General features: G+C 35.7%; 2 protein-coding genes and 1 long non-coding RNA gene across 7 annotated transcripts in view; 1 reads left to right on the top strand and 2 right to left on the bottom strand.

Moving 5' to 3' along the window:
• The window catches only part of LOC126373082 (alpha-actinin, sarcomeric), a 34,028-nt gene extending 29,185 nt beyond the window's left edge, over positions 1–4,843 (bottom strand). For 2 of the 3 annotated variants that reach the window (XM_050019069.1, XM_050019068.1), the window contains exon 1: positions 4,600–4,843. In XM_050019069.1, the coding sequence (XP_049875026.1) occupies positions 4,600–4,722 (123 nt within the window). In that variant the 5' untranslated portion in view covers positions 4,723–4,843. The remainder of the gene's footprint in view (positions 1–4,599) is intronic. The other variant, XM_050019067.1, reaches the window with a different exon arrangement.
• Positions 4,376–14,172, top strand: LOC126373260 (uncharacterized). Of its 3 annotated transcripts, none has more exons than XR_007567295.1 (5): positions 4,376–4,584; positions 12,723–12,944; positions 13,599–13,723; positions 13,845–13,912; positions 14,029–14,172. It is a non-coding gene; the product is annotated as an uncharacterized LOC126373260 (long non-coding RNA). The 3 variants fall into 3 exon arrangements; XR_007567294.1 differs by having other exon boundaries at positions 13,549–13,723; XR_007567293.1 differs by having other exon boundaries at positions 12,723–12,948; positions 13,549–13,723.
• The window catches only part of LOC126373061 (uncharacterized), a 148,787-nt gene continuing 134,502 nt past the window's right edge, over positions 9,963–24,247 (bottom strand). The window contains exons 9-18 of the mRNA XM_050019022.1: positions 19,478–19,622; positions 17,785–18,042; positions 16,503–16,632; positions 14,397–14,560; positions 13,477–13,708; positions 12,765–12,923; positions 12,288–12,439; positions 11,746–11,858; positions 11,233–11,415; positions 9,963–11,104 (exon numbers count right to left, since the gene is read on the bottom strand). Of these exons, the coding sequence (XP_049874979.1) occupies positions 10,589–11,104; positions 11,233–11,415; positions 11,746–11,858; positions 12,288–12,439; positions 12,765–12,923; positions 13,477–13,708; positions 14,397–14,560; positions 16,503–16,632; positions 17,785–18,042; positions 19,478–19,622 (2,052 nt within the window). The 3' untranslated portion in view covers positions 9,963–10,588. The remainder of the gene's footprint in view (positions 11,105–11,232; positions 11,416–11,745; positions 11,859–12,287; positions 12,440–12,764; positions 12,924–13,476; positions 13,709–14,396; positions 14,561–16,502; positions 16,633–17,784; positions 18,043–19,477; positions 19,623–24,247) is intronic.

Raw genomic sequence — 24,247 nt, 5'->3', positions numbered from 1 at the left:
CGCTAGCTCATTGTAAATAAGCTTGGAAACACCCAAAACTTTCACTTCTGATACAGGTTTTGGTGGACACCGTCGAGGTTGTTTATAAACATTATGTTGTTAGCGTTTCACACTTTGATCTTTGACTCATATATGTGTCATGTCTACTGTACTAACAAGTATGAATTAAGTCACTATGAAAAATGCAGTACAGTTTTTTTAGCATAGGTAAATTCTTCTATATCGGTATGCATAACCAGTTTTATATGTTCAGCGATAACGATGGAAAAGTCGATCGTTAAACCTAATGCGCGTTTTAATTCCTTTCAATAAGTTCTTAGTTGCGAAAGATATTACTTATTTATGGCGTCTAGGTAATGTTCGGTAGATTATACGCATCGGTTCGTCTAGTCTATGAACTGGAAAGCCGTTTTGAATGTAGCTCGTCGACTCGGGCGCACTTCGATAACGCCCGCTTAGAAAGTTCCATTTCTCCTACCATTAAAGTTAATGTAAATTTATTCTAAAATCATGGTGTCGTAGTTCACATTCAAGGCCGTTGGTGTTTGTTTCGGATCAATGTGTTTGTTAAATCAATATGTTGTACTTGTCACGCGTTGTAAGGTGACTATTTGCATTCTCGGAACTTATTTTTACTTGGAAAAGTTTATTTTGTGAAATAACATTTCCTGTAGACTATGTTGTGCTTCATTTTACTTAACTTCATTTAGTTTGATTCACTTCGTTTTTACCCAACTACGGCGACACAAAACGGAGGGTTATGTGTTTGACCGTTATGTATATATGTAATATGTGTGTATGCACGTCTGTTCTAACCTTGCTTCTAAACCACCTGTCAGTATTTAACAAATGAGGTGTCACTAGTAGCGTCTTGACTGTCCGATGGTTATAGACTATGTGATGTGACGCCAAATTCAATGGCGCGCTCCAGAGGACATTAAGTGAGAACGAAACATTATTTTTCGAATGGTAGTGTGTTGGGTGTCAAATGAAAGGGCTTAATTTATACACGTTACTTGCTTTTACTTGCGGATTTTTAATAGAAGGAAACTAAACATGACTGCTCAAACATGTTCCGGGTTTTATCTCCAAATCTTGCATAAAATACGTGTCGGAAGCATGTTGTCTTAATAAATAAGACCTCAAAATAATATAAATAAAAATATAAATTTAAAAACTAAAATCCGACTACGGAAAAATCACGCTTTAAAAAGTATTAGATTTTTTCGGAAAGAAATAGGTAGATTTTCTTCTTTTGTAAACTTATATTTTTATACATTGTTTTAAGTTTACGCGGTTATTATCATAATTAAAGCACATCAACACCATCATCAACAAGACCGCGTTTAAATGGGGATATGAGACTCCCGAACCCGGGTAAGAACCCGTTATTATGTGCTTTAATTATATTTTTATTTCATTATTAAGTTACTTTGTTTTAAGACCTACTTGCTAAATTATCAAAACCAGTCTATCTACATATTATATAAATTGCTACAGGTACCCTACCTAATTTTATTTTCTTAATCTTCTTCTTCTTTGCGAGTCGATGGCGATCGAAACTAATACTGCTTTTAATATGTTAGTTTTACTTTTTACTTCTTTTCTATTCTTTTATATATATATTTGAATTTTGATATTATTTTGTTTTTCTACGGTTTTGACAATATAGTTTTGCTCTAAAACTCAAACCGAATGGTTTCATTTTCCATACTTCACGTAAACTTGATCAGAGGAAGTAAAAACAAGGATGAAAAGGATCTCACCTCTACCATGACTGGCAAACATTTGACACCACGGATGTGGTTGTTGTTCTAACGATACTAAAAAAATAGACAAACCCGTGTGGGGAACCCATTGAACGTAGAACAAGGACAACAGTGAGTTACGAAGGATTCAAGTGAAGAAACAACATTGTATGCAGTTATGGCAGTGGTGTTAAGTAGCATCTAAACTTCAATGACTCTTCAATTATTACAGCCGTAATGAAAACTTTATAAACGAAAGTTCTAAATTCTGATAATCATAATACAGAAATAGATAAAAAAACATTTGAAACTGATAGCATCTCAAAGCTCGGCAAATTAGATTTTACATAATGCAAAAGTTGTGTACGAAAACAATTTCAGTGCAGACGTAACAGCATACTTCACGGACGCATAGATGTAAGAAAAAACATATTTTTGTAGAATTTCCAGAGAATTTGGGGAAGCAAATCACCGACATTCACACGAACGGTTTTTGAACGCGTGCCAATGGCGAGCTAACAACGACAAGGAAAAAATAGCCCTGTCAAACGTTATGTAAGTAACTGATATGGCACTACGTCATATTTCAACCAAGTTCAAAAATTTTGATGAGCGTCCTGCATCATAGTTGACTTCTAAACTGCAATGAGAAAAATACAGAAGTGTAGTCGATATAAGAATGCCACGTTATGGCTTATCGAGAGTCAATAACCTCGAGTTCACGGGAATTATGCGAAAGGTATGCCAAGGTGATAATTCTTCGGCTTAATGACAGAAAATACTTATGGAGCTCACACTGGGAAGAGAACAGTCGTTGAAAAGGGATTAACGCAACATTAACAATTGTGAGATATTGTTGTTTTGTCAGTCCTGATAAGTTATTCTGGGTTTCTGAGATGGCTGTACATTGAACTGATCTTATGTTGCTCTAAGTTTGCCACTACGAGATAAATATGTAACTCATCACATTCGCTTAGTATCTGATAAAACTGTGGCAATATATCACCATATTTTAAATTTAAGCATAGGTAAGGATTTCAAGCTTGTTATTTCTTTGGAGCTCACTAAAAACAGCTTCAGAAAAGAACTAGAACTAGAGTTTAACTAGATGTTCGTCTTCATCACTTTCACGATAGGTTTCTAGTTCTAGATGACGCAAGCGGATTTGATATTTGATAAAATGTTACTCGTACACATTCTAATCTTAATTTGCGATGCATGAAGCCTTCCGTGGTGCATGCCATTGCTTGTTTTTATATATTGCTCCAGAATATTTATGAGTGGAAAGCCGACATCGATTTTGGTGGAATTTCATATTTTCCACGGTGTGATGTCCCAAAGTGTATTTTAAATTATTGGGACGTGTGTTCTAGTGACCCGGTTGCGGAAGATGGCTGTGCGACTGGTTGGGCGACTTTTCTTCCGCGCAGACGCATCTCAAGTTGGTCGGCCGCGACATTGACCCGCCATACACGGCGGGCAATGCACCGGTGTCGCAGGCTCTTTGTTTATATCCTACCAGGCTTGCCATACGAGCCACGCCGTTCATTGTTCAATGGATATAATAGCTTCTACGTAGCGTAATAGCTTCGTAAACTGCATTTATTTTGGTTTCGGTTACCAAGTTCTTTGCGTAAATAATCGTATTTATGAATGATCGTAAAGGTTTCATTTTCACATGTTTACGAATGCAAAACATTTGTTTTCAATTCCTTTTACGTGTATACTGAGAATAACAGATCGACGTTCTCATGTAATAGCAACGTAACTTGCTTAATTCTCACAAGAAAGAATACGCATTGTATATTTTTTTAGGGATGACATTCTAGTTAAGTGTTGATTGTGAACAGTAGCAGAGTCCAAATAAAAGTGTTCGCACGGCCAAGAGAGAGAGGTGCTTTCGTAACTCGTTAATGACATTCCTCTCGGGTTGAGCTCACGGGGTGCGTCAGAGCATTCGTCACGGACCTGCAGGGCATCGCGTAAATAGCAACATTCAAGATGCATTTTACGTAGACAACAGCACACCGATTTCCTGAAATACGGGATTCATGGTGACGCAAAGTCGGACGCCCGCGCTTTCAGCGGCGCCTGCGCTGGACCCATTTTAGGACATGACTAACGGAAATTCGACTCCTCTCGTTCTGACCCGCTCCCTCCCGTGGGATGCGGCGTGCGCGCGTCTCGCTCACACTAAAAGCTCCAAGAAATCTTTTAATAGTGTCCACGGCCGCGATCTACTTTCAACTTGCGGCGGGAAATGTGCAAGATTTTACTATGAATTTTTAAAATTCGCGCGCTCCGCAACAAATTATAAAGTACCCCATTTATTGATTGTTTTCAAATATTTATATTTAATTAAATATTTTACATTAAATTAAATTAAAAAAAACAATGAATATACGGGATGAATAACCGCGTATTTTTGCTTGTTATATCAGTAAAATAATTTGTTAAATGAAATTGATCTCTTGTTTGACGGTTTAATTTAAACTTGTTAATTTGTCTAGCTCGATGATCTGTTGTACACAGCTGTGCACTAAAAATAGATTCATAATCTGTTGAATTTATATCTGCACTAGCAATTTATAGACGGGTCGGTCCGATCAGATGTAGTACGAGCGTACTGAAACGTTGTTGGACAGAAAGGACCTTTATCGGACGCGGTAATTGATAAAAATGAAAAAAAAAAACGTAAATATACAAACATGATTCACGATTTCACAAGCGAGATAACGCCGTTTTGTCGATACTTGACTAGGTAGGGTATTCGCTTAGTGTTGTTTGTCGCGAGTTTGTATTACGTTACCTACACCTAGCCGGTCTGTCAACATAGGTGAGTGGAACTGACCTTTTTCTGTTGCTTCTCCCAAGCCGGGTCTAGGAGACCCTCCCGCTCCCACTCCTCCTCCTGTTCCATGTACCCGTCTGGGTACCCATCATAGTTATTCATCACCCCGTTGTCCATCATCATGGTCACCGCACTGACCGTCGATTCGATGTTCGTTCGAGCCTATGACCGCGAACTCGTGTGTTGTTCGCTCCGCGCACCAACAAGCAGCCGGCCGCGCGCCTGCTGCAAGAAGACTGGCGCGCGAGCGCTGCCAGCGGCGGCGTTAGGAACTTCCGCGCGACGTTCCGTTTCACGCGTGCAACTGTCAGTTTTGCTAAATGCATTGACGCGACAACGCTATAACTGTCTGCTATAGAAAACACCAGGGACTCAGTATGCGAGTGTCAATGTTTTGATTTAAAGTAAATTATATCCACTTCTCTTAGGGGATTATTATTCTCGACTACAACTGTTTTAGTAATGAAAGGCAAAGTCAATATTTTTTGACAATAAAAGCGCCTTTTATTGTACTCTAGTTCGTAAATATTGACTGCGTGAGTCGTCATTACTGACTGCTAATATAGCATAGCCGATGATACATTCTAAGTAGTTATTAAAATACGTGGGATGCTTTTAAATGTTGGATACACAATGGCCCGATTCCTGCAGACACCCAATGTTATTTTAAGCTATACCTTTAATTTTCTTATCTGTCGAAAAGAAAATGTCAGGAATAACTTAAAATAAATGATGTGTACTTACTGATAAACTTATAGCAAAATTACTGCCCTTACATACCTTAAGATTCTTTATTAATAATTTAATCAAATAAGTTGCCTAAAAAGGAACGTTGCTTGTAAATAGATGAATCAAAGATGAATTGTTCAGCAGCGGCTTTTTAGCGGGAAACGGGAACGGGACAGTTGCTTTCTTCATTGAATAATCTAAATAATTAATACGAAGTGGTGTTTTGTGGTTAATGATCGCATTAAGTTAGTCGGAAGACATTCGCGAGTGTTATTACATTGGAGTATTCAATAAACAAAGTGTATCTGCCTATTTTCGCTTCGTGCTAGGAAGCCGCTTCATAGCTCAAAAGTTTATGCGGACTTTTGAGTTAATTCGTTTGGGGTTCGGAGTAGGAGTCTACTCCGAGGGTGGGGGCTTAGGTTTCATCATCATCATTCATCACCTTTCACCATTTCATTAATCATCAAGAAAAAAAAATACGTCAGACATGGCTGTATGGGCATAGTTCCCTTTGCCTTACCCTTCGGGGAAAACCAAACCAAAAAAAAAAAAAAAATTGTTCAGCAGCGCCATCTAGTAGTACCTGCATAGTTCTAATTTAATTGTTGTATTTCCCCGGTAGCAATTCCATCCTACTAACATAATGAATTACCTATTTGGTATCAAATTTTAATGACTATTAATATCTCATTGTTTTTTTTTATATGGAAATAGGAACCGATTACGGAGACTGGTTTGATTAATAAACACGAATATTAATACACAAAAAAATTTATTCACCACATAAAATTTCATTGAACAATAATCTTGCTCATGCAAAATAACATTTCATTATAATTGTAATTTATAATATTTTTGAAGATCCCACATATTAATATACTTAGCAACATACACGATCACAGGAAGGTAAAAATGTTGGAATAGAAAACTTAAATATATCCATCGAAGAGCTCGACACGTCTAACATTGGTGTTTCTACAAATTAAACCTAATAGAAGAACATGTACTCGTATGGATGAGTATTAGTTTGCCAAAATAAGGACCTCTACTTACGGGAAACGTATAGGTATCTACCATTGAGAAAAGATATCTTAGAATTATACATACATATATTATATGCATACATATATTACTCTCATCTTTTACACAGTGTTATTGATTACGGAAAAATAATCTATTTATAAACACCATGTCCAAATGCACTTAAACGGTTAACAGCGTATCTATACAATTTAAGCTTTGAGCAACTTTTTGAAACTTAAACTTTTTAAACCATTCGCAACAATATATTTATGATCAATTTTGTAAATTTTTCACGAGTATAAAAATTTTACCGACGACTCAACTGGATTCCACGTTATCTTCCAGAACTTTAGAAAATTTCATAATTTTAGGCTACATATAATATATTAACACCTATGTTTTTAAACAATTACATTTTTAAGATGTAAGACCCGTTTCGTGATATTTGTGATGGTATATCTACTTGACGAAAATGTTTTAAATAATCTTAAAATAAATGAAATTTAATGAAGACATCGTTTGAAATTGGACAAAAATATATTTTCTCTCTTTGGTGTCATGAACATCACATTAGTCCTTGTTTCAAACTTCCTCTTCTTATTTTTTAACAAAAACGGGTCTAAATAATACGAACTATCAGCTTTTAGCTGTGCTATCTTAAAAGTTCATTGCAATAGCTAATGTTTAAGATTGCTATTTCACTTTGCAACTTCTAAAGGAAACGGGTCTGAAAGATTTACACAGTAAGTATTTAATAGAGATATAAAACGTTATAACATTTGGTTCAGAAGATTCCACGTTAACAATTTACATAAAATACATCCTTATTTATAAGAGATCGAGTTGTAGATAGAAAAGTTTGCCGCGAACCGCGATTCATAAAGTGGTATCTATATTGAACAAAAGAGATAGATAAAGCAAGTGTCATAGAGATATTCGCGGTTTGCGACTGTGTCCAATAAACTATTGATACCTATCTGAACTAAACTGATCACTGTAAAAATTACCTTTATTTATCTCTTACAGTCCTAATATAAAAATGCAATCCACTTGCTTGGGTACTTATTACCTGACAAACACTCAAAAAAAAAGCAGTGGGTGGGTGGGTTTTTCGGGTGTTCCCCCGGTTATTACCAATGCACGGGGTTTATACCCGGATAGATCGTCCATTTATAGGCAATATACAATCTGCTACCAAAGTCGTTATAGATAGACAATACACTTATTATAAAATAGCTCTACAACAGGGTAGTTTCCAACTAGTCAAATCAGTTACTTTTTACTGAACGTAAAAACAAGAAATTGCTATGGCGTTTGTATGAAAACGCATCATAGAAAAACGTGACAAAGTGTTGCACTTTTACATTTTTCTTTATTAAAATTCATAAATAAAATTAATAGAAAAAAGTAAACGTTTTTTGTCACTTTTATCTCTGTCTTTATTTAGTACTTAATCAGAATTTCATAATTATCTTTGACCTAGGAAACTACCCAATTCAATTTGGTATGTTTACAGCAATCAGCTGATGCAGGTTAAAATTTTCATCAGAAATTAAAACGCCGATTAAGGCTGTCTGTCACCGGAGCGCGGCAGCGGAGCGGAGAAACAGAGAAATATTAACCAATAGAATTGCACAAACTAGTTAACAACTCGTTTTTTTTGTTGTGACTTATTGTAGATTTGCTGCAGATGGCATTAACTACTTGGCCGGACAAACGGGGAGAGTTGAGGGTTCTCACCCGGTACAAAATTTAAGACAACAGGCCTGAGGGTGCCTAGTTGGGCGCGAACCTCGGCTCAGGGCGAAGTTAACAACTCCCTGTATTGGTTAATATTTCTCCATTTCTCCGCTCCGCTGCGCTGCCTCGCATCACACCAGTGAACAGGCAACTTAAGACTTTGTAGACATTATAAATACGGGCTTGATTTTGTCTATGGGCCGTGGTATTTCACAGATCTATTGAGCCGAAATAATCCTACGTCTATTCATTATTTTACTATCAGCTATGCAGTCTGTTCATCCATCATAATTTAGTACATAACTAATCACAGACTGCACGATTCAGTTTCCTTTACAGACAATTATTGTGTTTAAAACTTGGATTTACATTTACCTACTTAGATCTTTCTGTGGAAAATTGTAAGGGTATATCTTCCCATAGACATATCCGTGACGTATGCACGCACACCTAAATACAGCGTGGGTGGCCGCTGGCGTCGCAATATTTGCCAAATCTGCTTACAATTATTGTGACTTTGTATGACTTGTTTCGTGCCGCGTAATGTATACTCAACATGTAATGTGTAATTCTGGTCCACGATGTTGATGAACCAGTGGTAGCGTACGGTTATATCTGCCATAGCAAGTTTAGTTCCTGAAATTCATTCCAATCACTCTACTAAACTTTACAATATATAAATGGTACAACTGCTGATCCGAACTTGCAGTGAAAGATGCACCCTATAAGTATGTTATGTGGTGGTAGTTACTAAGATATGTGAAGTCATGTAAAAGAGAACAATGAAAGCAAAGTAAGAGCACATCCAGATTTATCGCAGAAATGCAGAAGCATATGATACGTCGCAGAAGATACGTTAATTGTACTATTATTTCATACTGCATTTGTGCCAAGGGCATATATATTTTATATGTGACGCTTATTAAGTAAGAATAGAATATTGTGCGGTTTTCAGGAAAATTTTGTGCGTTAGAGCAGCTAACAAACTGTCATAGATTTCTATAATACATTTCTTAGGAAAATAAAATAATGTATAGGTATACAATGCCTTAGAAGATACAACAAGAAATATATTATCTATACACTTTTTATAATTTCTACATTAAATGCATTTATTTTTTTATATATTCAAGGTAATTTGCACTTTTTGTGCAATTTCCTGAGATCAATATGTCAGTATCCTAGTTTTACATTCATAATATTCATTTAGCTTTACTTTTGCATAAACATTTTGTAAAGTATCATGATATTCAGAGCATACTACGGTCCCGAACATGGAAAAACAAACATTTCTACAATATATTATTAGGTACTTAGTGTGGTACTGATATAAGAACTTTACAATCTTCTACATTGTGGGGAAGATTGGCACGATAATCTATACATAGGTAATTTTATTTATAGTATTTTATGCAACAGTTGTATAAGAAGGGTCAAAAAATGCGAGTGGCGTGAGTTGCGATGTGAGCCTTGGCGAACATCGCAATAAGAGACGCCACGAGCATTTTTTGACCTAGTTATACAACGTTGCATACAATACTTTTTCTACGACGACGTAATTTTAAACGAAACAAAAAATTTCCAATTTATTTTCCAACGCGCGGGAAAATGGCGGCAAATGTATACTTTTTTTTTATAGTATATCTATGGCACCAAACAAAGTAAAGGTGCCAGTTTCCAGGTCAAAAAAAAAAAAAAACAACAACAATGCTTTTTTGGCGACATTATAGTACAGTTACACTTTGTAAACAATGCTTTTATAGGCCATAGAGCGTAAACTTTTTCAAAGAGTTTAATTATGTATGTACTTATATTAGACTTTTTGGTTATTTAAATGCCAGATTAAAGTAGAGGAGTAGAAAAAATAATTTATATATTTGCAAAATTATTATTATAGCCAAAGGAAGCCTCTCAGGTTTGACTGACGCTTTTCGGCAAACCCCGCAAATTACCTAGTTCCATTAAAATCCGTGGAATTCTTTTGAGGCGCGGACTGTATTTTAAACCTGGTATTATCTTTTGTCTTTATTTCCTAATATGGCGGAGTAAGTTTTAACTTTGGCTGACTTGTGACCAGACCTGGGCATTGATTAGTCAAACCTAGGAAGAGGCGACGGAGCTTCGGGCTTTGACTATAACATATTTATATACGTATCTTAGATACTTTCTGTACGACAAATAAATAAAAAAATATCAATTTGTACCAGTTTTGATTATTCATCTGAATAAGATACATTTATCTAATTTGGTACCAAAAATAGAGATGATTACGCTGAACACGTCTAGCTAGATGTAAAAAATATAGGTATCAATGAACAACAACAAGGGTTTAGGTGTCCGAGAAGTGTACACATGCTTCCCGTCCCTACTTGAGTACATTTATAACAATAATACTTTTAGAAGGCGTCAACATACCACAATATAGGAGGGACCCACCCAGCCCATTCACTCTTCATATCTATCTAATACACTGATCTCCTCACAGCTCTCAAATTTATATACCGTAGTCGAAGCTCTCGAATTCGGAAAATCTCGAGTCCTGTTTCTGCAGACGTTGTTGGCACGCTTCTATGTAACTGTCTTGAATCCTGTACATTCCTGAGTTAGCCTGGTACATCAGTGTCTCCAGTATACGTTCATTCTTGATTGCCTTCGACGGGAGAACCACTTTGATCAATTCCTGGGGTGAGATCCTATAAAGTTTCAGATCCCTAGCTAGCCTCTCCATAATGCATTTAAATTCATTTTTGGCATCAGTCTTATTGGCGGACTTGGCTTTGATTTTGTTTTTAGCCCAGCTGAGCATGGCCTCGAATTTTCTTACTTCTGGTACTTCAAGGTTCCGGCACATGATCATCTGCACCACGGACTCAGACAGGTTGAGGAATTCCGGCGTCTGGAAGAGAGCGTACGCCCGTTGCTCGGTGAAGGCAAGGATCATATTCACCAGCTCTGACGCTGAAGTATATCTCCAGTAATAGTTTTCTAAAGATATCAGCATCGTGCACACCTGAAATAAATAGCTTACATAAATAAATATTTCTTCCACTGCCAAGTAATAAGAGATCTAAAATAGGAGTCGCATTACCTGACGTCCCTTATGATCTGTTTCACATGAAAAAAAAAATATATACGTACGACATCTATCCTAAGGAACTGTTTGGCGTGATGGAAGCAGGCTTGCAGTAGTTCTGGTAAGTCATAGTGCTCAGCTGCGCAGATCAGGCCGGGGATGGAGGCGCATGTCAACGGACAACTGCCGGTGTGAAGGTAGTCCAGGAGAATCCGGAACGTATCCGGATCAAACTCGATTATCGAGAACTGCAGAAATTCAGACACCATAATTAATAAGATTCAAAAATTATTTACGACTTCTGAAATGAACTGACTGTGACGATTGTGTTTATAATAAGAACACTTAATGACAGGACGCATTAAGTAAGTTTTATTTTAACCAAAGAATAACTTGCGTCAACAAAGAATACCAACTTCGCAGATCTTTAAAGTAGGTAATTTATTCTTTCGTGACCTTGACCCAGTTGTAGGAAGTAATTGACGGAGAATCCTTACAAAACGCCATTCGTATAATTTTGCGTATTCCTGTATTTATCACGTGTACAGTATTCCAAGAAAAGCGAGCAAGATACTTACCTCAGTTTGTGCAAGTTTGGCTCTGTCGACTTTTTGTGCATCAGCGCAAACCGAGAGCCTTGGTACTGCTAAAGCTTGATTCTTGTCTTTATCCTTGTCTTTACCTTCTTTATCTGTAATGAATAATGTCGATTCGGTTATCTTTTTTTATATTAAAATGAATAAACAACCGATTTCAAAAAGAAGGAAGTACTCTATAAAGTAAATTCGAAACTTAATAGTCGCAGATTACTGAAAATGTAATGAAATTGATAACTAAAGTAAAAACTGTAATTCCATAAGAAATATAAGTAAGGTCGAAGAAATTCGAATTGTTGGTAGAAAAAAGTCTGTACAGACTTTCATAAAAGACTTTGATAACTTACAAAATAACAAGTTTGAGTTGGTTGTTAGTTGTAATAGTAAAACTTAGTGGATTAATATTATTAATGTAGATAAGAAAATTACATCTTTAGCATGTTGGCCAGATTTGAAGCAGACCTATGATCAAAAAGGGACTACTAGACTAGATACAGGTTAAAAATGACGGTGAAAAAACTTACTAGAACAGTCCTGTGAACTCGCCCACTTCTTCTTGTCTTCAGCATTCAGTTGCGAGTGTTGCTTTCGAATGGACCGTCCCCAACCAGCGGTGATCGTGCCTAATCGGGAGAATGCACGCTTCACCATTGGAGAGCTCGGAACACTTTTTGGCCTGAAATTAAAAATCCGTTCGTTTGCATACTGAAAGGCCACGGGTCTTTGACAAAAGTTTGAAATGTTGAAAGCATAGTAATAGTGGTCGCATGGCAATCTGTGCTAAGAATTTGCTTACGGCATATGACCACGGCTAAACATCACTATTGGGTAGAATTTCAGAGAAATATTTTCTTAAAAGATTTTTTTTTCTAGCATTCACCCGTGGTTAGGGAAAGTCACAAAGAGAAAATTAGTTTGAAAAAACAAAAATATTATTCATATATAATTTCTTGTTTCAGAGCGCGATTTTTCTGTAGTCGGGTTTTTTGTTTGTAACTCACCTTGGAGATTCGATATCCGGCACTTGTAGGAAGTTACTGCTCTTCTGTTTTGGTGTGGGAGAGAGTAAAGTTGGTGCTGGTCGCGCTAACAACTCCGCTACTGGTACTTGAGGTGATCCGAAACCCGTCTGGATTCCGTACAGCATTTCTTGGAATACTCTGTATGATGCAAATGTACTGGTAAGTAAGTATCTAATCATCCTTTTCCATAATAAAAGCTACTGTAAAAGAAACGTATTGTATTGCATATAACCCGGGCGCTTTCAACGCCAGAGTGATCAGGCACTTTCTGGGCGAGCTCGCTCCATCTTAGGCATCGTCAATGCCTTTGGGCAAATCTGGGGCCAAGAGCAAACCCATCAGAGGTAAAAAAGAATAAAGATTTTTGACTCTTAGGGTGGTATTAATAAACTAATCTCAGCTTCGAGACTGCCCTCAAGACCATGTCAATGTGACAGTTCTCATATAAAAACAGAGACTTGAGCATGATCTTGAGGGCAGTCTCAGCTGAGATTCGTTTATAAATACCACCCTTAATATTTTAATAATAATTTTAATCACCAAAACGTTTCGTCCGAAAGATAGATTTGATTTGAGATTATCCACACACAACAGATTATACTCTTCCACATTAAGTTTCTATTTTTATAGGAAGGTAACAAAAAAAAAACGATAAGTATCTAACTCTCTTAAGATCATTGTAATTCCTTACCTGCTCCTGACTCCCAATATCGCTCGGACTCCAATAAACTTGGTCTTCTGTTTGGACTGTCCCACCATGAAGACGACGTCAAACAGCTGGGCGTTCTGGGCGCAATTCAGTTCACTGTTTAGGAACACTCGGGTGAAGTCCTTGGCTAGCTGATCGTAATCTTCAAACTGGTCTCTCACCGAGTCCAGAAGTGGAGATGATGGGCGCATGTGGCCGATTGGTCGCCATGATCCTGAAGATAATAGAAGTAAGTGAGGTAATCTTTCATTTTATGTATTCAGAAATCAGAATTATTTATTTAACGTAATTTTTAAACTTAAACTTTTTGAACGTCAATTTAATATTTTTGAATCTACGTCATTTCGCAGGGTGTTATGGCTGACGTGAAGAAATGACAAGATACAGCAACATCAACACAGCTTACATTAGAAGAAACGTAAGTCGATTGACCGAATTCAATTTTAACCTAATGATTATAGATATTATATAAACACAGAAGTTTCCTTTTTCTCATAAATGTTAATTTATTAGAGAAATATTACATTGTTCCAGTTGGGTCATTGGTTGGATTCTATACTATTATGACTAACAACGCAAATTAATGTAGGTGCCTACGTTTAGGTTAATAGCTATGATGAACGTACTCTACAGATGGCAACAAGAATGAAACAAAAGAAGCCATCTCTTTTCTTTTAGGTATTAACCTACGAATAAATATTCGTAAGTATTAAGTAACATATTTTTTCCTTTTAAGAATACACTAGATATGCCAAACAAATGATTAAAAGATTTTCATTTCACGTTCTTTTCCAAAGACCTTGCAAACGGTACGTTACGTCGATCAACCGTCAATGTCGATTAAGGTACCTACGGTACGACCGTATAATGAAGGAAATCAAATGAAATATTCATAGAAGTACCTCTTCTGTAAGGCTTGGGTATTTGTCCGGTCTCAGCATGATTCTGCAGATTCGCTACTATATCCTCTAGCATTTGACTTCGAGTTCTTTCTTGCATTCTCGCGAATTTCGGCGCTGAATATGAAGCTCGTTCCCCATTTACTATTTTCGTTAACAGCCATTCTCTGAGGAATAAAAGTTTTAATATTTACTTATTAGTAATGATCGAGCTATAAATGGCACGAGTAAGAGCGCAGAACCAAGAATGTTGATGTGTATATTTTATATAAGTAAGTACTTATTTTTTACGTTGGAATTTTGCCATATTCGATGGTTCAGTAATAATTTATTTAATTCTGTGTTGTTTTAATCAAATACTTACATGTCTCTCGGTCTAAACAAATAAAACAAGTAATTGTTCGACTTCCATTACGTTATTCTGTTTTCAAAAAGCTAATATCTTTTGTTTTCGCAATTGGGTATTATTTTGTCTTTACCTGGCTTTATGAACAACAAACAAGTATTTACTGGAGAGCTTATTTCGTATATTAAGAGGGTCCTTTTAATAATATTACTCGCTGAATTTGTAAGGAAAGACTTTGTGGCTTTGGGATCCACAGGTAAAGCCAGCCTTCTGTGCTGAGAAATTATCTATTAGGTCAGCTATTACAAAGTTTAAGTAGTTTTAGTGCTTTCGAACTTGTTGAATCTGCATAGATATTAAGCTCAAATAACTTGACATCAATTTTAATTTCAGTATCGTATTTGAAGCAGTGAATCCGATATTCTCGAAGCAACCATTTGATAATTGAATACATACGTAGACTATGAGGCGTTCGGTCGTCTGTACCACTCATACAAATGTATTGGAGCAGATAATACTGGCAAAAGCTAGATCGATACTACAACTACAGTATCAAATGTAAGGTACTTACTTATATTAATGTATATAATGTAATATTTATTAAGTAGTGGTTGAGTAATTTTTTTATAGTTCAAGTTAGGACTAGTCATAAAGTTTTTTGCTTTAATATATTTTCCATTTTCTCCCAACACGTCATATTAATAAATTAAGTAAATAACGTACTTACGTTCTTTACGTATTATAGGTACCTTTTTACTTAATTCCTTAACGTGACATGTTGGGAGACAACGGAAAATCTAATTTATTTTCATTCAAGAAAATTGATAATGTACATCGGTACATTATCAATTTTCTTTTGGTATTGACCAAAGTATAATTTCTAATATAGTCATAGTAACTTTGAACTTTGAAATTCACTATCGTTTCAACACTGTTATTACATCGGTTCAAAATAGCCAACTAGTTGGCAATCTAAGTTAATGTAAGATAAATTAGTAGTTCGGATAAAGTTTATACGAACGAAGAATTTAGGCCACAAAATTAGTTGAGCAAGCTTAGCTTGTTCTTGGTATTATTTGATCAAAGTTTTTCAGTGACAAGTTGTTTCATTGACAAGTTGTTGAGAATAATAAACCTAATAGATATTCTTCAAATACCACAAAGTTTTACGTTTTTCGTATGGAGACATGATTCTTATTCTGTCGTGTGGTGAATTACCAATCTCATCAACCCCGAGCCGCTAAAGGCCCCTGACATGGCTCATGTAACGACTACTTACTTACATCAGTAAGTAGTAACCGGGACCAACGGCTTAACGTGCATTCCGAATTTTTGGACAATCACCTGATTGTTCAGGCTGATCACCTGATCAGCCTGTAATGTCCTAACCAAACTAGGGATGACAAAGTGCTTTTTGTGATATGTCCTCGCCGGGATTCGAACCCGGCACCTCCGGATCGTGAGCCCAACGCTCAACCACTGGAGCACGGAGGCCTTATGATTGAAATTTGAAATGATTGAAACTTTTAAACTGTTTTATCGAAAGACTGAGGTATTACAATTAGCAAATAAGACAAGACGGCGTAATTATCTGTTAAGTTTTAGGAAAAAGGAAAATTATAATATTGATGGCGGTATTAATAAGAATGATGTAATTAGTGGTGATAATAATGAAGATGCGAACAATGATGACAGCGACGTAAACAATGAAGTCTATTACTGAGTAAATTCTAAGTACATTCAAGTTGATTTCTATGGCTCACCTAAACATAGGTCCTTTGTCGAAGACACTCTGCTCCCAGAGGTAGGGCTTGTAGGCACCCACTTCATCTCGCGTCACCACTGACACTTCATAACGTGTTGGACGCCGTTTGATTTTTGCTGATACTCTTACTGGAAACGAATGAACATAATATTATGAACAATTTTATACAATAATCTTGGAAATGTCATTTCTTTATAAATTTAAATGAAATAAATCGAACTGTGATCTTGCATTTGTTTCCATTTTCTGTTACGATTGTCTTGATATAAACAAATGCCATTGTGTGTATCTTACGTATATAAGTATCTATAGAAAATTGCTTGTAGTACAAACACATTTATCTTGGTTCTGAGAGTAATTGTATGAAATTAACCTATCAACTATCAGTATCCAATAGATTCTAAACATGATAAAGCTATCTCTCATCTACTGGGGTTCCTACATCAAGTACTCAGTTAGTGAAGGCATCTACAGGAGTAATATTATCGTTTAATTGGCACGACGACACTTGACTCGGGGTCGAAGAGTGCTCGGTGAGGGCATTCGAAAGCTCTTAAGTTACGGCGCTAAGACTTGCCGATAGACAGGACCCAAGACATTAGCAAATAATGCAGCAAGTCACAATAAGAATATTTCCAACTCATGAATTAAAAATTGATTCTTTACTTAAATGTGACGGGAGTAAAGTTGTATGGTGCTCACATTGAAGCAACAAATCTCGAGATCGTACCTACATAAATAATGACTGAAGAAGAAGAATGTGTCAGTCTTAATAAACGGATCAATTTCTTCTTGAATAACGATACGTACAAATTCATAATAAAGATGTTTGTACTGAGCATATTAATGTTAATATGTCTCAAACATCTATACATCTTTGTACATACAAACAATTGTATCTTTTGAGGTACTTATACTTATAGTAATTGTTTTCTCGTAAGAGACTGTAGCGTGATAGAAAACGTTTGAAGCTGTTTTCGCATTATTTTTTGAAATAAAAATGACACTTAATTACATTTTTATCTACCTATTTCTACAATACATATATAAACTCACGCTTATTACCCACCGGGGTAAGCATATGAATTTAATTTTCTTCTCTTGTTGTTTGTATGAAACAGAAAGGTCTCAAGCTGATGCAGCCCGAATGGCCACTGTGACCTTCTGAGATCTATTGTAACCAAGACCCTAATTCATAAATCGTCCTCTCTCTCTTGCTATCACTATTTTTACAATATATATAAATTATTTCTCATTAGCCAATGCAATTTTAAACTTACCTAAAATGAACGTGTGTAAGAAATGGCTTTTGATGCAAGCTGGTGAAAAAGCGGTGTTGTCTGCTTCTAAGAACACGACACACACAATATCGTTGCCTATGTGTCTTTTTCTTTGTAATTTCTGCGGATCGTGTCTCTCATACGGCAGCAGTGTTGATACATGAAACATTATTTCAATACCGCGCCAGTTTGTGTAGACGGAGTAAAGACCAGTGAGGTCGTGCACCGTATCCAGCCCACCTTTGTATTTGTCGAACCCTGAAATAGGAGTAACCATTACACTACTTACTTAGGGTGGTATTAATAAATGAATTTCAGCTGAGACTGCCCTCGAGATCATGCTCAAGTCTCTATTTTTATATAAGAACTGTTACATTGACATGATCTTGAGGGCAGTCTCGAAGCTCAGATTAGTTCATTAATAACACCCTTAGTCTATAATTAGTACAGTCTATTATTTATTATTATTGTTTCTTTATATTATGGTTAGGTATATTTTTAGTAAATATGTATTATATTATACTTATTGAGTATTTATTGTATTAACTTTAGTTTACTTTTAGGTAATTATTTCTTGTTGGACCATCCCGCATCCAAGTTTGGTAAATGTTTGTTTCCTGGTAGTGGTTGCCTGGAAGAAATTGCTCTAGAGCAATACAGCCGCTTAAATTGAATACAGTACATTCATGTGTTATGTCTGATTGTTGAAATTTAGTTCTGTGCAATAAAGTATATTTGATTTGATTTAGTCATACAAATACGTATACAAACACAAAAACGATACAAAAAATAATCTCTGATCCATACTTTGGCCAGGTTGATCACCAGAATGTCCGAAAATAAGATGATCCGTGCTTCGGATGGCATGTTAAACCGCTTGTCCCGGTTACTACTTACTCATGTAATTATGTAGTCACATGAGCCATGTCGGTGGCCTTTGGCGGTTCAATAATAACCCTGACATCAGAGTATACGACTGGTCACCTCACCACCCACACGATAGAAGAAGACGACAGATAAAATACTTTGTTGAGCACAATCGACACAAGATAGAGAAATAAGAACAACAGATACGGAAAGGCACAACAGGCGACCTTATTCCTTATGCAGCATTTTTTCCTGGCAACCTTTGGACAGGAAAATTTATAAGAAAATAGTAAAGCAATGGACAAAAATCGATAGAGGCAAATTGCGCTATCATTAATCATGGGGAATATGACCATCATTTATAAGGGAGTGATTGAAACAGGATCATCATTATCAGGACTTGTTTATGGTTCGTTTATGATGCCATTATACAGGTTATAGATGTTAAAGTTATCGTTGGCATCATAAGTTATGGCTTAAGGTTTATCGTCAGTTTATATGCTTATTATTGCTTCAATATTATAGAAATATATTTTTAGTTTTATATATTACTTTCATATATTAAAAAAGAAACAATACAAGTAGTCTATCCACCACCAGCTTCGTCAAAAATTGCTTCACTTAAAACTATTAGTACCTAGTACTAAAGACTAATATACATACTTAAGTTAGTTAATTGAAATTCTGTTCCAACAATAAATTTTATATTTTCCAAGTTTCCATTTAATAAAATTGAGTAAAGTATCCGCCACCTAAACTTTCAAATGCTTCATCGAGCCAAAAAGCTAGTTATAAGTCAGTAAGTAACAAAAATATGGAAATTTACCTTTCAGTCGAACTTTGTCTCCCATAACTTGCAGGAACTCTTCAAATAGCGGTGAATTTTCGTTATTGTCCAGAATCTCTTCTTCAGTATATTGGTTCTCTTTAACGTATATCACACCGACTTTGAGTTCTGATTTTATGAATACCTGTAAAGATTGAAAAGCTAGGTTTAATATCTGCATATTTGTTGGCGATTGCCTTTACTACAACGGCAACTCAAACTCAAAATTATTGACGTATTCAACTAAGAAACAGATTTGAACTAACAAGATATTTGTGTTTAAAAAGGGGGGTCAAAATAATGTGGTTTGGCCTTTTTAATAATAAATATATGTATACATTTCACTAGACTTTAAAATGAATGGATTATTGTATGCCACAAACCTGCCGTCTTATACAGGGTGTTAGTGACATCGTAACGAAAACTTTGAGAAATGATTCAGGCCATGATTGTGAGTTGATATCAAGTGGAAACTTACAAATGTTCGCAAAAGTATGGAACGGAAAATAATTTAAAATAACATATAATTGAGATTAGACCCTAAAAGAGATAAGTCATAACATTATTTATTTACTTATTCAAGAATAAATAATATAAGAAGTAACCAAAAGTGTCCGAACAGTTAATCAAAAACGAAATTACTTGGCGCCCGAAATAAGGGATGATTTAGGGTGAGCATAATCTTTCTTGCTATTTCCTTAAATAATGACATAATAAACATGCAGCCAGCTACGCAATTTATCGGTGAATCACAGTAGGGAGAAAGCAATCTATTATCACGTAGGGATGCAACCTTATCGAGTATCGAGTAGCCTGAGAAAGAATTTATACTAGGTAGTTAGTTTAGGTATCGTAGCGGCGGCAACCTTATTGGTTGATATCTTCCATCAACAAAATTAACATTTAATTTTTTATTTTGATTTTAATTTATCAATTGTAGCCTGTTTTGGCCAATTGGTAGATCGTTTGTTCTAAACCCAGCAAAGGCCTCAACGGATGATTTTCGATTTTGTTTTCGAATTCATATTTGGATCATAAATGATTATCACGTGCTCAGCGGTGAACCCAACCGTCGTGAGGACACCCACATTCTCGAGAAATACATTTCGGAGGTATGTGACCTAACCTGTATTGGGCTGGTTTTCCCTTCGCAGGTTGGAAGGTCAGACAGGCAGTCGCTTCTGTTAAACGGACCTGGCAAATCTTCAGGTTAGGTAAGCAGACCCCGTGAAAAACGGGATAACGCTAAGGAGATGATTCATTATTGTACAAATAATAATAATAATAATAATAAACGTTTATTGCATGAAATCAGGTTAGGTACATTGCAGATTACAGTGCATAAAAATAGTATCACCAAATTCTACTTTTTCAAGCATACACAATGAAAGAACGGAACAAGTTACATTACGTTAACTACTGCCTATATAATAAATAACAATTAATAAAATATCTTAAGCTAACCATATTCATAAAATATTAAAACTAAAATAACAAAACACCAAAATAAAAAAAATCTAAATACTGTGTGTACTGTCTTTATTTACCTATTATCAATAATTTTGACAGATTAGAAATAATAGAAATAAAAATAAATATATTAGAAGCACCGTTCAAGAGTCAATCGACAACTGGAGATACTACTCAGTGTTGTATAGTTAATACTTAGTCGTCTAGTAGAAGGTCTTTGTGCGGCTGGAAAACTCTGGCGAAAGGAGTATTTACTGGCGAGTAGAGTATGGTAAGTACGAGCCCAAACATTCATCAACCCGTAATACAACAGCGTTGTGGAGTATGTTCCATACTTCTTCGTGGTGATTGAGAGCAGGTCTGTGCCCAGCTGTGGGACGTATATCCTAGGTTAGGTATTTATTTAGGCATGTTTAGTTGTTCATTCATTATCATTCTCAAAACGTAACGACAAAAATGCCTATAATGATCTCAAGCAATACGTAACCTGGTGACCGTGCGTACCCATTCATATATTGTACCTATACCCGACCCTGCATATTCAAACTGTAACTGAAAATTCAAACTTTTGTCACTGGCTAGAAATTCACCTTAGAACAAGTATAGGGCAGTGAAAGCCATTTAAGACAAGCCTATAAAAATACACTGAGAGAACTGTATCAAAGCAATTCATCTAAAAAGCAATATTGCTATTTGATATTTGTTGAAATTGCGCAAATGTCAAACAGCAATATTGCTTTTTAGATGAAATTGCGCAAATGTCAAATAGCAAATATTGCTTTTTTAGATGAGTGGCATTTTTATCCCTATCTGTTGTAACTATACAATTACCTGCTTATTGTAAAGTTATTATTAATTAGGTGTATATCTTTCTTACCTCGCATCACTAAAACCTTAGTAGCGGCTGATGGACAAACGTACGTACCTATCGATCGCATGGACGTCTCTTAAGAGACTAGGCTGATTATCTTTCCCATCTCCCAGAGTTGTAGCTAGCTATCTTTACAACGAAACGGGTAAAAGTTTGTACTTACCTATAAGTAAGTGAGTTGTTTATAGCATAATAGTTTATTGTGTTAATTGAATATTCTTAGTTAGCAAACTCAACTAATTGTCAGGAGAGAAACGTAGAAAAACAATAAAAAACGTAGAAAGACTTGTTTGTATTATTTCAAATATGTTTGTTCCTTTGTACGCGCATCGCGCAAAATACAGTCATTGGATTTAAAGTCTACAAAGTCTAGTCAAGAAGTCTAATTTTCTGTATAAAATTAACGTATATTCCATAATTTTTATGCCTGTCGATTTCCCGTCTCTTTCCTTTTCGGCGGATAAGAAAATTACGGGTATAACTTAAAATAAATTTAAGTGAAATAGTCATAAGATTCTATAACAGGCCTCCGCCAGTAATGGAGTCAAAAGGGAAATTCTGATATCTACTTTTCGCGGTAATGTGCGTAGGTAGTCAGGGCAGTTTTAGTTTTTGAATTTATCTAAGCTATATAACCCGTTGATGGGCAAAAGTTTCAGTTACTGAAATTACCTCAAAGATAGAGTGTGCGTATAGTATTCCTCAAGTTTTATGTCAAGTTACGAAACAACAGTAGGCAGACATTTCGTGTGATGAGAACAAAGTTTACGGCCGTCCTACTATCTAATAAAGTGTTCATAAAATGTGCCTCTGCCCTGCTAGAGGGATACTTTCATGTCTCCTTTATTGCTTTATTAACAATGATACTATCGTCTGCCTATAAAGTGTTGAAGTAGAGCAGGCAAGAATAGTAAGTAGTACCTAATAGAAATATAAGACGTTCGTTATCTCTCACGTTTCATGCTGGGCAAAGAAAGAAAGAAAGAAAGTCATAATAAGTAGAATGTAAGGTTACCAATTGAGGAGCTCGGTGGCGCAGCGGTAAACGCGCTCGGTCTGCGATTGTTGAAGTTAAGCAACTTTCGCAAAGGCCGGTCATAGGATGGGTGACCACAAAAAAAGTTTTCATCTCGAGCTCCTCCGTGCTTCGGAAGGCACGTTAAGCCGTTGGTCCCGGCTGCATTAGCAGTCGTTAATATCCATCAATCCGCACTGGGCCCGCGTGATGGTTTAAGGCCCGATCTCCCTATCCATCCATAGGGAAGGCCCGTGCCCCAGCAGTGGGGACGTTATGGGCTGATGATGATGATGATGAAGGTTACCAATAATTAATAACACGCGGAATAATGACTTGAATCTGAGTCATGACTTTATACTTAATTATTTTTAAAATTTGACACTGGCTGTTTATTCTTTTGTTTTTAATTTTGTTTTATTCTTTTTCAATTTCCCTCGATAGCTCATATAAACAGATCATTATGTAAGAGAGGTAATTAGTTATTTTTCTACCACATAATATCAATAATAAGCAGATGGTACATTGTATAATTCTATTTTATATAATAAATACTCAAATCATAGAAAAAATAATAAGTACTTAATACGTACTTACTCGAACTTTTAAAATCATGTAGGTAAGTACATGTTTATTTAAGTAAATATTTTCTTTTTTTTTATTATTATTATTATTTTACATATATTATTTTGTTATTTAAGATATAAATAAGTGTTGTATCTTTGATATGAAATAATTAGATCTACTATGAAAAAACATGCTCATTTTTAAATTTAATATATTTTTGGTATTGCTTACGTGTTAAAGCATGTAGGTACATTGATGTATAATAATAATATGTTAGTTACTAGGTCATATAAGTTCTTAAAAAATATGTTACGTTTTTGCACGCATAAAGGGATGAGACATTTGTTTATTGATGTGTACTACCAATTTGTTATATTTTCTCTATCAATAGCTTTAAGGGAGGGTAATGTAGGAAAAGGACAGGTTATACTTACCTAGTATACAGTTCACCAAGGGAAGAAAGTTACCGATTATCGACGAGAGTAGTTTGAGGCCCGAGGTGTGTCCGAGAGCTTTATTTATTACACACTTATAGGATATAAACTCTTACTTGTCTAACGTCTTTTGACATGTTGTCAAAAAATTAAAATTTTGGAGGTAGGAATAATGAATTTTCATATTTTTTTCCGTCCCGGTTATATGAATGACAGTAATGTACTTTAAGTGCCTTTTTCAAAAAAGCAACAACACCCTCCTCACCGGCTATATTCAAGTCCCGTGTAATAGGAGGCGAGCCCATTGGCGCCTTTAATCTTGATAAAATACGTACGATGGAAAAAGCAACGTCATTCCTTAATAGTGAATCAAGGAAAAATCGAAAAACAGATCTCTGAAGAGACCGCTTTGA

This window comes from Pectinophora gossypiella, chromosome 15 (assembly GCF_024362695.1).
Source record: "Pectinophora gossypiella chromosome 15, ilPecGoss1.1, whole genome shotgun sequence".
In the NCBI taxonomy this organism is placed as follows: domain Eukaryota; kingdom Metazoa; phylum Arthropoda; class Insecta; order Lepidoptera; family Gelechiidae; genus Pectinophora; species Pectinophora gossypiella.
The sequence above is the reverse complement of the archived record's forward strand: the minus strand, read 5'-3'. Positions and strand labels throughout refer to the sequence as shown.